The 14,121-nt window shown below is 35.3% G+C and overlaps 1 protein-coding gene across 1 annotated transcript; it reads right to left on the minus strand.

Moving 5' to 3' along the window:
- Nucleotides 1–4,074: 4,074 nt before the first annotated feature.
- On the minus strand, nucleotides 4,075–12,822 carry LOC103491959 (succinate dehydrogenase subunit 6, mitochondrial). The gene is made up of 3 exons (XM_008452092.3): nucleotides 12,468–12,822; nucleotides 10,980–11,082; nucleotides 4,075–4,392 (listed from the first exon to the last, which is right to left on the minus strand). The coding sequence occupies exons 1-3, from the start codon at nucleotides 12,651–12,653 to the stop codon at nucleotides 4,238–4,240; spliced, it is 444 nt and encodes a 147-aa protein (XP_008450314.1). The 5' UTR covers nucleotides 12,654–12,822; the 3' UTR covers nucleotides 4,075–4,237.
- Nucleotides 12,823–14,121: the final 1,299 nt, after the last annotated feature.

The raw sequence follows: 14,121 nt of genomic DNA on the forward strand, positions 1-14,121 counted from the left end.
AAAAAACAATAATTTCAAAGTTTGGAAGCATAGAATAAAAAATAATAATACAAAAGTTGTTCAATAGGTGAAATGTTCATAGAAAACCAAAAATTCAAAAATTACAAAACCGAAAGTTTGTCCCCTACAAATAAAATTAGATTACACATTTCTAATAAAAAAATGAAACAAACGCACTACAAACCGAACATTGAATCTAGAAACGGCTAATCCGTAGTACCTCTTAGAAGGGTGGGATGTCTGCAGACGTTCTGCATAAAAAATACATGAAGAAAGAAAATACATGGAAAAGTCATACATGATAGGCCACAAACGGATGGACAATGATGAAAATATGGAAACAAAAAAATTACATACCAAAGAGAAAGTAGCAAAAGACAGAATAAGGGAGCAATAGAAGTCCGAAAATGCAAGTGCTAAAATAAAAGAGGAAATGTGAATATATAAGGGTGGAATGTTCATAGTTATGATGCCTTTAATGACCACACACCAAAAGAAATCAGGGAATCTCTGCAAATGACAATGTGAAAGCATAGAAAAGTCACATGTGTGGTTAAACCCTAACCATTGCAAGCTACCTTATTTAGCATAGGAAGGGTAGGTTGTCAAAAATATTGAAGGGACTAAACAATCTGCAAGGAAAGGGTTTAGGCGGCCAATATTTATCCCCTAAAAAGTAGTCAGTACATAAATAAACAAAACAATGAAGAAAGTACATAATAATAGACAAGGGAAATAACAATGGAGTTATAATCCTCATAGAGCCGAAACAAGAACAATTGAAGGAAAATATATTTAATAACAACCATTGCACACAATTGAAGATAGTGGAACAAAAAGACTGAACTACCAACATACAGAAAAATGTTTTTGAATGAACCGAAAGGAACAAAATCTTCGCTGCCAAACTTGTACGTAATGAAAGAAAAAATGCAAACAATATCAACTATGAGGAAACAAATTCAGAAATCAATCTATTCTGTAACATACTCATCACCGACTTTCAAAAAAAAAACAAAAGATTGAAGTTACCTCCCTACCATGCTTCAACCTCATCGATTTTCACAAAAAAAAAAAAACAATGTGACATGTAGCATCAGTCCGAAATCAGTGAAGGGGAACACCCAGTGACAAATCAACAAGTGGAGCGGCAAGGAAACTTCAAATGGGCTAAACCTAAACGTGCATGTCCACGGACAACACCAATTGAACATGTGATTGAGGATTTTACAGGCAAGAAATAGTCCCCACCGATCAACGAAACTCAAAAACCCTAAACCGAAACGTTTTGGAGGCAAGACCTTTCAGCCAAGCTTTCAACAAATTTGTTTCTCGTTTCGAAAAGTGAGAGAGATGGTGAAGAGAGATGTAGAGACGGAAACAATTTGATCGAAAGGGAAAGAGGGAAACAGGGAGAAGAAGAAGAAGAAGAAGAAGAAGAAATATGTCAGAAATTGAAGGGGGTTGAACTTGGCCGACGCTAGAAAAAGGCATTTCAACTTGGAATCGAAGGGAAAGAGGGAGAAGAAGAAGAAGAAACAAGAAGAAAGCAAAAGAAAGAAGGGATTTGTGATGGAAGGAAAATTGAAAAGCCAACATAGGTTGAAGGGATGGATGAAGACGGGTTGAAGAAGAATTGGTGAAGGAGACTTTTCGGCAGACTACCAAAGAGAGCGGAAGGATTGGAGGGGCAAAATTGGGTTTATGAAAACCCTAAAAGTAGGGTTTCCATAACCCTACGTCCAAACAGGGGTTAGGTTTAACCTAACCTAACCCCACAGTATTAACACTACATCCAAATAGCTCCTTAGTTTTTCTTCTTTTTTTATTTTTTTTATTTTTTTTATTTTAATCTTTGTTTGACTTTCTCTTTTTACAAATTAAAAAGTAGAATAAAATTATAAACATTTTACATCATTGAACTAATACTTTTACAATGTCACAAACTAATAGACACAATCCATATCAACTCAATTTAGTTTGGCATTAGAAATCACATCAAGGCGTATGCATACTCAATGATTTTTGTGTTTTTGTTCCTCACAAATCACTCAGTTCATTATCACCTTGCAATGCTACTACTCATCCCTATTTTAGAGTAAATACTACTGTACAAACTAATCTTTTACTTGGTTTTTTTCAGCACACCACATATCTATCATCACTCGTAATTCTTGATTTCACGGTCTTATCTTATCTCTACTTCTCACGGTTTTACTATTGGTCTTTCACCCATTAAAAAGTTTCTACCATATAATACTCAAATTATCTCCTATTAGTATCAACTTAGGCAAATTTGGTTTTGTGCAATATAGAAAATTACGTGAAATTTTATCCGCATATGATATACTTGACTTCATTGTTAAAATCATTTCAACAAACCACACTAATATTAAGTTTAGTCTCTTAACAAATATTCTTTTTACTTTGCAACATCACTTCAAAGATCAATTGTATATTTTCATTGATGGTACGGTTGTCACTAAAGCTAAGTCTTCAAATATTGATATTCTATCTTTTCCATTATTTTAATCTCATCACACACGCACACACATATATATAGCATCAAAGTAGTTGTAATAAGTAGTGCTTTTAATAATAATTATTAAATATATAACAATATATAAGGAATTGTAAGTATAGCAAAATCTATCACGACTTATATTAGTGATATAATCGATAAATTCTATCATTGATAGACTCCAAAATTAGATATAAACTTTACTATATTTGTCATATTTTTTTCATCGTATTGTATCTATTAATTCTTTTTTGCATGATTATCATATTCGCAAATGTATGTACACCGATAATATGATCTAATAACTGATCTCTCTATATATATAAATTGAAAATGTGAAAGCAAAGCAGGAAAAACAATTTAAGGTAAACAATGTATATCAACGTTAAAAAGAGAGTCCACCATTGGTAAGTGATGTTTCAACCAAATGGATGACAAATGATGCCTTTGAACACAATAAAGTTCATGTGCCTCATAATACAATGAGAATACTTTATATTAAAAAGTGAGTAATGCATTCTCCAACCTCTTACAATTGTGAGTGATAGTCAAAAGAATATTTGGAATGCTATTCCTACTAATCTCTCATTCAGAACTAATTGTAGTCCAACACGTAAGGTCTTTACATGTATCTATAGCTTTGGAACTCTTTTATTTTTTTATTTTTTCTTTATTTGATGGTGATGGAGGATTTATGCTCTTTGAAATATAAACGTTATAGTGATTAAAATCAATTTGGTTTGATTTTTTTTTTTTATCAACAACGAACCAAAATTGAAGTGAATCCAACACAAAGTTTTTAATATACCTTTAAGAAACTTTAGAACGTCACTGTGTTATGTTTGTCTCCATCTCGTCACCTTCTCACCTTGCAAGAGTTATTACAACAAAGAAATCGAGTCACATCTCTTTCTTTAATTTCCTCCTCTCTTTCGAATTTTGATCCTTAGTTTCTTCCCTCTATCTTCATCAACCCAATAGAGTCCGAACCCACATAACTAAACTGGTTGGTTATATATATATGTGGAAAGAGGGTATAGAATTTGATAAATTATAAAAACATGTCCAAACTGTCATTTTTTTCAAAAAATAACCCTATTATTTCAAAATTACAACAATACATTTGACTTTACATAAAACATTTCAAAACTTATCCTACCTTGGGATGGACAGCCATTGGAATATTTAGCAAAAATTGAAATATGATACTGTGTCAAAATGATCTGAAATAGTGCCTCAACTTTCATCCTAGATCTCTGCCACACCATTCCAAATTTCAGTTTCTTTCAATCAAACTTCTACTCTAAGGATAGTTTCAAAACATTTTTAAAAGGTCAAGCATATTATTGCAACCTTGCAGTTATTTTTTATCCTAAGCACATTTCAAGGTTATCCAATTTATATATAATTTAGCCAATATTCTTTCAACAAAACTATGTGTATCCATTTTGGACATGCTTTAGACCCTAACAGCCACCCAAAATTGGGGTTATTTGGTAAAGATGGGTACATTCTCTAACGAGCTTGCAAATGAATGAGTCATTTCCAGAAGATAAAAAAGGAGACAGTACTTTTCTAAACTTGAAAGGTTGGAAGAAGAGTTCATCACAACACAAACCAATCGACCATTGTATTTCAACAAGGTTGCACTTACATTTTTATTTTAGATGCAGCTGCAGTGTGTGCGCTCCGCTGCTTCAACTGCAAATCAGAGTCTTAAGAACTTCCCTCACTCTTGTTTCTCCACCACTCCATAAACTTAACTTGTGCAGCCATTGTGTCCAGCCTGTAGAGTTGATACCAATGATTTGCTATCTCTTGGCCAAAAGTCCAACCGAATGCACCTCCCGCAAGGAACGACAACCCAGCACCTGTCAAAACACAGCTACAGGGTAAGCACACCAGTTGTTAACTAGCATTTTATGCACCTTTAAACATAGAACACAACGCTCTTTTTCTTTTTCTTTCTTTATTTTTATTTATTTATTTTGAAAAGGAAACAGATTGTATTGATGAAAATCTGAGGCATGAACTCAGATGGTACATACAATGGGATTCAAAGGAAAAAGAAAAATACACCTGGTGAATATCAAAAAGAGGCCTACCAACATAATATCGGAACATAAAATACAAGAACCTAGTGAAATTAGATAGAGGTTATGAACACAGTCCAATTGAGGCAAATGTCTTAAATTAAGCAATCACCAAACAGTTTAGATACGGAGCACCAAGACGAAGCAAGAAGGCGAGCTGAGGCAAAACGATCTAACCAGTCATAGAATTTGTCATGAAAAACTCCTTGATTTCATTCGAACGAGAGTTCTAAGAGAAAGGCTTCAACTGCATTATACTATGATGTTTGTGCTTTTGAAGGAAAGGCTTAAACCACATTAAACTATAGCGTTTGTGCTTTTGGAGGTAAATGTGGACTGCTGAGAACTTGAAGCACATTGTCCTTGAAGGATTGTCCAAAGACCAATTGCAAGTGAAAAAGGGAAAATAGTTTCCACCAACACTTACCAGAGAATGAGCATTCAAAGAAAAGAAGTTGTAGATCCTCTCCAGAAGCTTTACAAAATGGAAAAATGGAGGGGGAATGACATGGCCTCGGAGTTTTGATTGAAGAGTGACCGAGCAATTAAGGGATCCAAAAAGCATGACCCAAATTAGAACGTTCGCTCTTTTGGGACTTTTTGATTTCCATATTGCTCAATAGATGTTCTTTTCGAGAGGATGCAAGGCAGTTAGAAACGATCGTTTTGATTCCATATGACTGGTTAGATCGTTTTGCCTCAGTTAGAAACGATCGAGTTTTACCATGGATGCTAGATAGAAGTGCTCGGAAATCTGCAATTTCTTCATTCTTATAGCATGTCAAAAAGAAAGATTCCAGGATGAAGTTGCAGGGTCCCAATGAGAGAATACATTGCCTTCTTTGTTGGTAATATGGTCAGATTAGGAAAAATCTGCTTTAGTAGCTGTTCCAAGCACCAAGGAGCTTCCCAGAATGCAATTCTTCTTCCATCACCCTATTTAAAGGTTGCAAAATGATTAAATTTTGACCATACTTTTTAGATACTAATCCATGGGCTGCATAAACTAAGCCCAAACTTCCCAGAGGCCAGTGAAATTCATCAGTGGCACTGCCATGTATACTTTTGATGATCTTGCAGCAAAACGCCTCCAGTTCCTTAAAACACGCCAATTCCACTTGAACAACAAGGCTAAGTTCCCGTTTTTCAGTCCAAGCCAAGACCCCCATCAGATAAAGCTTTTGACGCGGTGCTCCATTTCACAAGGTGGTTCAGCTGGCTGCCCTTTTGTCCTTCCCAGAAAAAAATGAACAGAATTGGCTGACCTCGACATTTGGAAGACAGATAAATAATAGAAATAATAGGTTGGAAGGTTAGCAAGAACCAAATTGCAAAGTATTAGGCAGCCACCTCTAGACAGATCATACATATTCCAATGATCGGTTTCAGATGAATTTTATCAATGACAGGCTGCCAGAAGGTTAGCTTTGCTGGATAACCTCCTAGAGGTAGTCCAAGCAAGCGAATGCAGAATGGAATGGAACCAGTCGTACAACCCATACGATCAACTGTTGATTGGATAGTGGAAGCATCGATGTTGACTGCTCACAGAGCTGATTTTTCCCAACTTACTTTCTGACTGGAACACCATTCAAGGAAACCAACTGTATCAATAAGATTGTTCAAAGATGTCTCGTTGTATTTACTAAACAGAAGCGGTTTCATTGGAAAATTGAAAGATGCTGATGTGGGTCACGCAAGTGTACGTGGTCAAGTTGTAATAAAACTGCTTAGAAGGCCGAGTATCCCTCAAGGATCAAAATTAGGTTTTAACTTGGCTATTCTAAAATTGAATTAATTTTATCGAAGGCAATGGAAAATGAGGTTAGATTTGTTTCAATTGAGTTGAATAAAGAAGACAATAATAAAAATGAAAATTCAAGATATGGAATGTTCCCTACTGATTTTTTTAAATACTTCATTAAGTTGTAATTTATGCAACCATGGAATCTTTTATGAACATTATGCATAAGTCTAGAAACTTAAATCAAGATTATTTTCTCTAAGAAACAACCCATTCTCATGCAACTTGATTGATAACTAATTTTTTGATACCAAATTAAGAGCAAGGCAGTATTGTCGTCAACAACTTTCATTATCGACCTAGCTATTTTCATGAAAGGTTCAATAACGATTTAACGTTACAAGTCCAGGCAAACATATTATCTCTTGATATCAACATTCAACCTAAAATATATTGATGACAATTTAATATGAGATAAGCATAATAACATTAAAAAACATAAAATTCAACAATATCCATGAAAGCACAAATTACAATCTTAAATCCATATGAAAATAAATCAAACACCCTAAAACTAGAAAAATTAGCTGCTTTGAAAGACATATTCTCATAAGAAATATCAAGCATAATAGTGAAAAGAATAGAAGGAACCAAAAAAGAACAAATCTTGAATACTTCATTCTCATTGAAAACCTCCTAGAATGCCTTGATTTATGCCTCCGGAACTCAAATGGCCTCCAAAATAAATCCCTTAACTCACAACACTATAAGTAGCACAAAAGAAAGAAAGTATGGAGGAGAGATTCCCATGATTGGGATGTTTTGGAATCAAATGGGAAGCTTAAAATGACAAATTGAAGCCCTATTTATACATGTTGGATAGGGAGATATCCTTGCAACGCTATAGGCACATTATGACGCTGTAGGGCATCTTCACCAACCGCACTAGTCGTTTGCCGAGTGCACTATGTGGTGTCTGTTGCACAACGTTGTGACGCTGTCTACTTTCGATGCCTACTCATCACACGCATGGGACCACTCGACGCATCATCTCCTTGTGGGCCTCGTTGCTACTCTATAGGTAGTGATGCGACGCAGCCCTTCTTCTAGGGAAAATTTTGTAATCTCGCATATATCCTTCATTTTTGTTCTAAATTGACTTGGGTTTGCCCGCTTTCGTCTATTTTTATCCGAAATGATAAATTAGCCATAATTTGCTAAGAAACACTATAAAACACATTAAATCCAATAAAATCAGCCCTAAATAAGAAGTAAAATTAAGCACATTTTATGCGCTTATCAGATGGAGAGATGGATTTTGTCTGTCCCAACCATAAAGCCTTCGAATAAACCATTCTGATGTGCCTGTGAGATTAATAGGCTGAGAACCTCACTGATTAGAAGAAATATGAAGGGGGGATAGTGGATCCCATTGACGTATATCTTTTGATGCTAAGATGTAGCCTCATGGTCGACCATTAATCAAGATCAAGAATTTTAGGTGTTGGATAGATACATTTATCCACTCCATCCATTTTGGATGAAAACCCATATGCTTGACGATGCTGTCTAGAAAAATAGATTTTACTCGGTCAAATGCCTTTTCGAGGTTAATTTTGAGAATCCAACCTTTTTTCTTCCTTACTCGGTAGTCCTCCACTGCCTCGTTTGCTATAAGGATTGGATCCAAAATTTGGCATCTCTTATGAAAGCACTTTGAATATTGGCTATTTTGAATATTGGCTATTATTGAGGGCATGACTTTCTCCATTCTTTCTGCCAAGATTTTGGTAATGCTTTTGTAGGAAGATGTGGTGAGACTAATGGGCCAAAAATCTTTGACAAAGAGGGATTCTTCTTTTTTTTTTTTTTTTTTTTTGAATAAGACAAAGTTTTCCTTGATGCAAGCATTCAGCCTTCCATTTTCACAAATTTGTGGAACATTTTTGGAAGACCTCTTTGAACAAATTCTAATATTCTAGGAAGAGTTCCACTGTGAAACTGTCGGGATCTGGTGCCTTATTTTTCCCAAGAGCTTTTATGGCTAGTAGGATTTCTTCCGCATTGAATGATGCCATTGAGAAGGAATTTTGAGATGCACCAACCTGTTTCCAAAATAGATTGGAGAGGAAGATTCTAGGGCCTGTGAGCTTTTTTATAGAGGGGTTCAAAATAATGCAGAATTTCACCTTCAATGGCTCTAAATGAGGTTATTGGTACTTCGTCTAAAGAGAGTATTTCAGTAAACAATTTCGTCTTTTTTGCTGCAAGAAAACGATAGAAAAAGGATGTATTCTCATCGCCCAACCTCAACCAATTCAATTTGCTTTTCTGAATCAGATTTCTTTCTTCCAAGTAATGCAATATTATTAAACCTCATTTGACTGCAAAACAAATATCTTACTCCGTTGAAGAGAGTGTGCTCTGTTCAGCCTTTGAATCGAAGAATTCCAACTCCGGAATAAGATCATTCTCTTTCCCTTGTCTTTCTTTTTCATAGTCGGCGGGCCATGCTTTTACTTTTCCCTTGACTTTTCGAAGTTTGAGATTTAAGACAAATCCTGCGCAACCATTTGATTGATCTTCCTCTAGCGCTTTACAAATTTCTCTTGAGCAATTGGAAACAACCAGCTGTTACAGAAACGAAAAGGACTAGGGCCCAGCTTATCGAACATGTTTCCATTAGCAGTGGAAAACGGTCTGAGAGAATTTTTGCTTTTCAATTGACAGTGGAATTGGAAATAAGTCGTCCCAGTCCTTGGTAACAAGGAAACGATCAATTAGAAAATGTGAATTGGAAATTTCTTCTCTAGACCAAGTGAACAGTCCATTTGATAAGGGTATGTCCTGTAAGGCAGCTTCCTTGAAGAAATTGTCAAACTTTTTCATTCCTTTTGTTGTCCTACCCAATGGTGATCTTTCATAGGCCCATCTGGTTATATTGAAGTCTTCTCCTAAGCACCATGGTTCCAAACAGTAATGTAATAGAGAAATCAGTTCTGGCCAAAAGAATTTCCTTTCTCTGTAATTAGTTGCTCTATATATATTTGTCATCCAACAGACATTGTTGCATTGAGTCTTGAATTTTACTGAAAGAGAATACCCGCCTTGAGGAATTCAATTGAGCAACCTTGCTTTCGTCCCACATTGTAAGCATGCCACCCAATCTTCCAAAAGCCTCTACAAACATCCAGCCGATTCCATTTGAACTCCAAATTGATTTGATGAATTGGTGGTCAATGTCCGACTTCTTTGTTTCTTGGATTAGAACTATGTCCAGATGAATAGATTGTAAGAAGTGCTTCAGTGCTGTTGCTTCAGATTTATCATTGTATTCCAGGTTAAAATCTTCATGGTCAAGGGGAGGAGATTATCTGCAGTTGTAGACCACATTTATTGACGAGAGAACTGAACTTAGAAGGGATTCGGGAGGGTGGAAGTTGCTCGTGCTGAAGGAGGATTGATTTATACGCTTCCCCCAATAAATCACTGTATTGTTCTTCTTCTACTGTATGAATGCTATGTTGCTCTAACTCTTCACTGCTGACACTAACATTGGAACCATCATCGGAATCTTCTGGTTTTGGTATGATGAATCATGTGGCTTTGGTATGATATAGAACACAATGCTCATAATAAACATTGAACCAAGCTAGTTTGTTTGCTTGGACGCAGCAGATTTAAACATAAAAGATTCTTAAGATCTTGACAAACAAAGCCAGCTCTTAAAACAAGAATTGGAGCCTTAAGGATGTCAGTATTCTACAACAGGACATTGCACGTTTCCAACTTGAGACTAATCAATATATCACTGATAGACCACCAATTATTTTACAATATAGTAGGAAGAAAAAGGGAGAAGTTACACGTGCAAAAGAGAAAGGGAAATGGAGGAGGAAGTGGAAACCACCTTGGTGGGAACCACGGTTAGTTACATGGGATGGAGTTAAAAGGGAAAGCAGGAAGGGAAGATGGGGGTGGTTAATCAGTTTCTGGAAGTAGAGGGCTGTAGTTTCCTGGAGTCTAGGAATTACAGAGAGTGTCAGTTACCATAGTGTTTAGAAGTTGTTTCCATTTACGTGAAAGTAACTTTCTGTTTGATGTTTCATTTTGAATTGGTTGAATTCTGTACTTGTTCTTAAGTTGTTCTGTGTTTTCAAGACTTGTTTGATTACTGTTATTCTGTAAAAGTTTGGTTGATTAATGAACAAATAGAACACACTACTTGGTGTTCTATCAATCACCCTATTAAATAAATCACAAATTGCTTTAAGCAAGTATACTGTATACGTTCATGTCAACCAAACTTGTGACCTATTTGAGTGGTAAGTACAGTATAGTACCACCCAAGTTTTACTTTTAGCGAATGAAAATAAAAATGTGCTGTATTGGTTTGAAAAGGACATTGGAACTTGCATAGAGATGGAAACAAGAAAAGGAATGTAACTTGAAGAGATATGATTGCAGATATGGTTGAACCACGTTATACTTAAAAATTCAAAAAGAGAAACAATTGTTAATGTTAGCAGTAGTAAAGTAAGAGGATATTTTGAACGCTACTGGTATGCCTTTTACAGATATGAAGTTGGCAGTCAAATGGAAAGACAAGGGAGTTGAATACCATGTAAACTTTTTGAGTATTTCCATGCAACACCTGCAGTCGATACAGCTCCAATAACACTTCCTGTGAGACCAAAGTTTACAGCCTCTCTGGCAGTCTTTAACTGAAAAGGAACAATAAGCAGCCAATGAATGAGGAATCTAGAAGCATGTACATGAACTCTTACTAACAGAAATTTGAGGAATCTGCCTTTGCCTTCCCGCTACGTTGGAAAAATGTGAAACAAAATGACAACCATGCTTAACCCGCCTGTCTTTAAGGTGATATGCTACTTAAGTAGTTATCAAAATTTCATACAGAAGAATGTGTAGGAATAAACTAAACAGAAAAAGAATAGAGCAAGCACCCCGGCCAAGTAGTGAACTTAAGAAGGCAAGGAAGATCATATAATGAATCCATGATCTAACTATTTACCATAAAACTCATGGCGGTGACCTACTTAAGAATTAATTTCCTATAAGTTTTTTTGAGACCCAAAATGTTGTAGGGTCAAGCGAGTTGTCCCATGAAATTAGTCGGGATTTGCGTAAACTGGCCTGGACACTCATGATTATAAATAAAAGTTCAAAAGGAAAATATTATTTCACTTGTTATGATAGAAACGGTTTCAAAAGACTACTATTAGGTACTTCTAAAATGAAAGCAAGATCTCCTTATTATGTGTTTGACACCTTCTTGGTGTGTTATGTGCAATTCAAATGCTAAATCTCTTAGTCATCTTGTTTTTGGTACATACTTTTGGAAGCACGATCTCCTTGCTTTGTTTGGGCGGGAACCCATTTTGTGGTTTGAGGAAGACTCTTTGGTTGCCAAAATCCGTATGTTCTTGTGGCATCTTTGGGGAGAACGAAATGGTGTATTCTCTTCTTTTGAGAATAGGGTTTTCTTTTGGCGTAAAAATCAGCACTGTTTTGCACTTCATAGCTGATCTTTTTTCATCTCCAATTGATCTTCTTTCTTGTAACTCACCAATAAGGTGCTTGGAGTTTTTACTCCTTTATTTCGTTTATCAACGAAATCGTCCCTTCTATCCAACTTTTCATTTTAAAAAATGTACTTGTAAAATTGGCAGCAACAGACCATAAAAAGCATTCTAAAAGGAAATATTTAGTCCAGTTCCCTACTAAGAGTCATACAATATTATAACTCAAGCCATCGGGTACCAACACTCATTGGGCAAGGAAATTTCAGATTATCCCAAGCTCAAAGGAAAAAAAAAACTCCATTACCTAATCTCCAGACAAAAATATTAATGAACACATTTAATTTCAGATATACGAATCTAAGAATAAACTCAAGTTGGATATGTTCACCCTCAAAGGAAAATTTAATTGTGGGATTCAAGAAACAGCAAAACCCTCAAACCCCATCATGCATGGATCAAAAAAACAAACGAGATGATATGAAACACCGAGTGACATCAACTCAGAAGCAGGCAACAGAAGAAGTAAAAGAAGTAAAAGAGGAAAGAAGTGAAGGATGAATTACAACGGGGCCATGAACGGGGTCAGAAGCAATAAATTCCTCGACATCGGAGGAAGACCATGAAGGAAGAGGGGTCGGGCGCTGGACGTAGGGGCTATAGTTGTCGAGAATTGAGAATCTCTCGGACCAAAACTCCTTGTAGCCTTCCCAGTGCTTCCTGAAGAAGGATTGAGAGGACGAATCTTCCATGATTGCTCCCTCAAAAAACAGATTAAGATTGAGATTTTAGAAGCTAAATCCGATTGAAATCAGAATCCTGAAAACTGTTCTCTCTTCTAGCTCTCCAATCTCGCTCTTCAAAGCTCGTTTTGTTTTGTGTTTGCGAAGAAAGTGATGGTTGTTGGACTTGTCTGCACTTGGGCCAAGCCAAAGCCCAATAGAAAAGCCCTGCATTTCCATTCTTTTGCACCATGGAAAATTCGTCGTCTCTCCGATCACGGAATCAACGTTAAGCTCAACAGTACAAACATTACATGACTTGAAGTCTTGAACTATGTTTATTCAAGCAATCTCTCATCTTTCACGACTTTCTAATATATATATATATATGTATATATAGTAGTACTCGACCTATATTTTGATGTCAAATTCTTATTTCTTACGTAATTAATAAGGTGACAACATTTTTCTTTAAAAGCTTAATAACTAATAAGGTGTCAAACTTTTCTTTAAACAATAATAATTTACGAAAAAGAAAGATTATATTATTTTCGTAGAACGAATACACTAATTGCTAAAACGAACATAACTCAATTGACATTTTTTCTATATAACGAACATGTACTAATCGATAAAATGAGTATAACTCAATTGACATTAAATATTTATGATAATTTTGAAGTTTGATGTTCATTCCCTCTTTTAGAATTTTCAAACGATAATAATAAATGAATACACTAGATTGAAACTCTTTCCTCTGCATACTCTCTCTCCCAACTCCAATTTCTTTCTCTTCTTCCCTCCTCTTTCTCTCTCCAAATTTCTTTTCATCTCGAAATGCCTTCCATCTCACCCTTGAGATATACGACATATATATTAGGAGATATTCTCCTATTTTCTTTATACATATCTTTTTCATACTTAATTTGGGCTGTATGTTGAGTTTACCAATTTTAGATGTATTTGTTGCCTTTTTTGTCTTTAATCTAAAAGTAATTAATTTAATTTATTATTTAATCAATATTTTGATGACAACAAATTCAAATTAATTTTTTTTAACAATTTGAGTGTTTCCATGAATCTATAACGTAGAACTCAAAACAACAATTCCAACACAATTTGAATCAACTAAATCAGAGCTCAAACGAAGAAGTTATAGTCGAAATAAGCTTAACGTAAACATATCTGAGGCAGTGACGTGGCATCCATATCATCAAATTGAATTCAATTAGTGAATGAAAAATAGAGGAGGAACACATGGTTGATTTTTGTATTGGTTTTAAAAAGAAAATAAATTTAATATTATTTTACGCTTGCGTTTAAGGCCTAGTTTTTTTTAAGATGGTAAACTTGTTTTTGTTGGGTTTTAAAAAAATATATTTTATAAAGATATATACCATCATGTTATTATTTTTGTTTATGTAAGGGTTAGTGGGTTAAATCTCAAATATTTATGGCTCGTTTGGGGTTAGGGTTAGTACTGGGGACTTAGGTTAGC

This window comes from Cucumis melo, chromosome 2 (genome assembly GCF_025177605.1).
Source record: "Cucumis melo cultivar AY chromosome 2, USDA_Cmelo_AY_1.0, whole genome shotgun sequence".
Lineage (NCBI taxonomy): Eukaryota > Viridiplantae > Streptophyta > Magnoliopsida > Cucurbitales > Cucurbitaceae > Cucumis > Cucumis melo.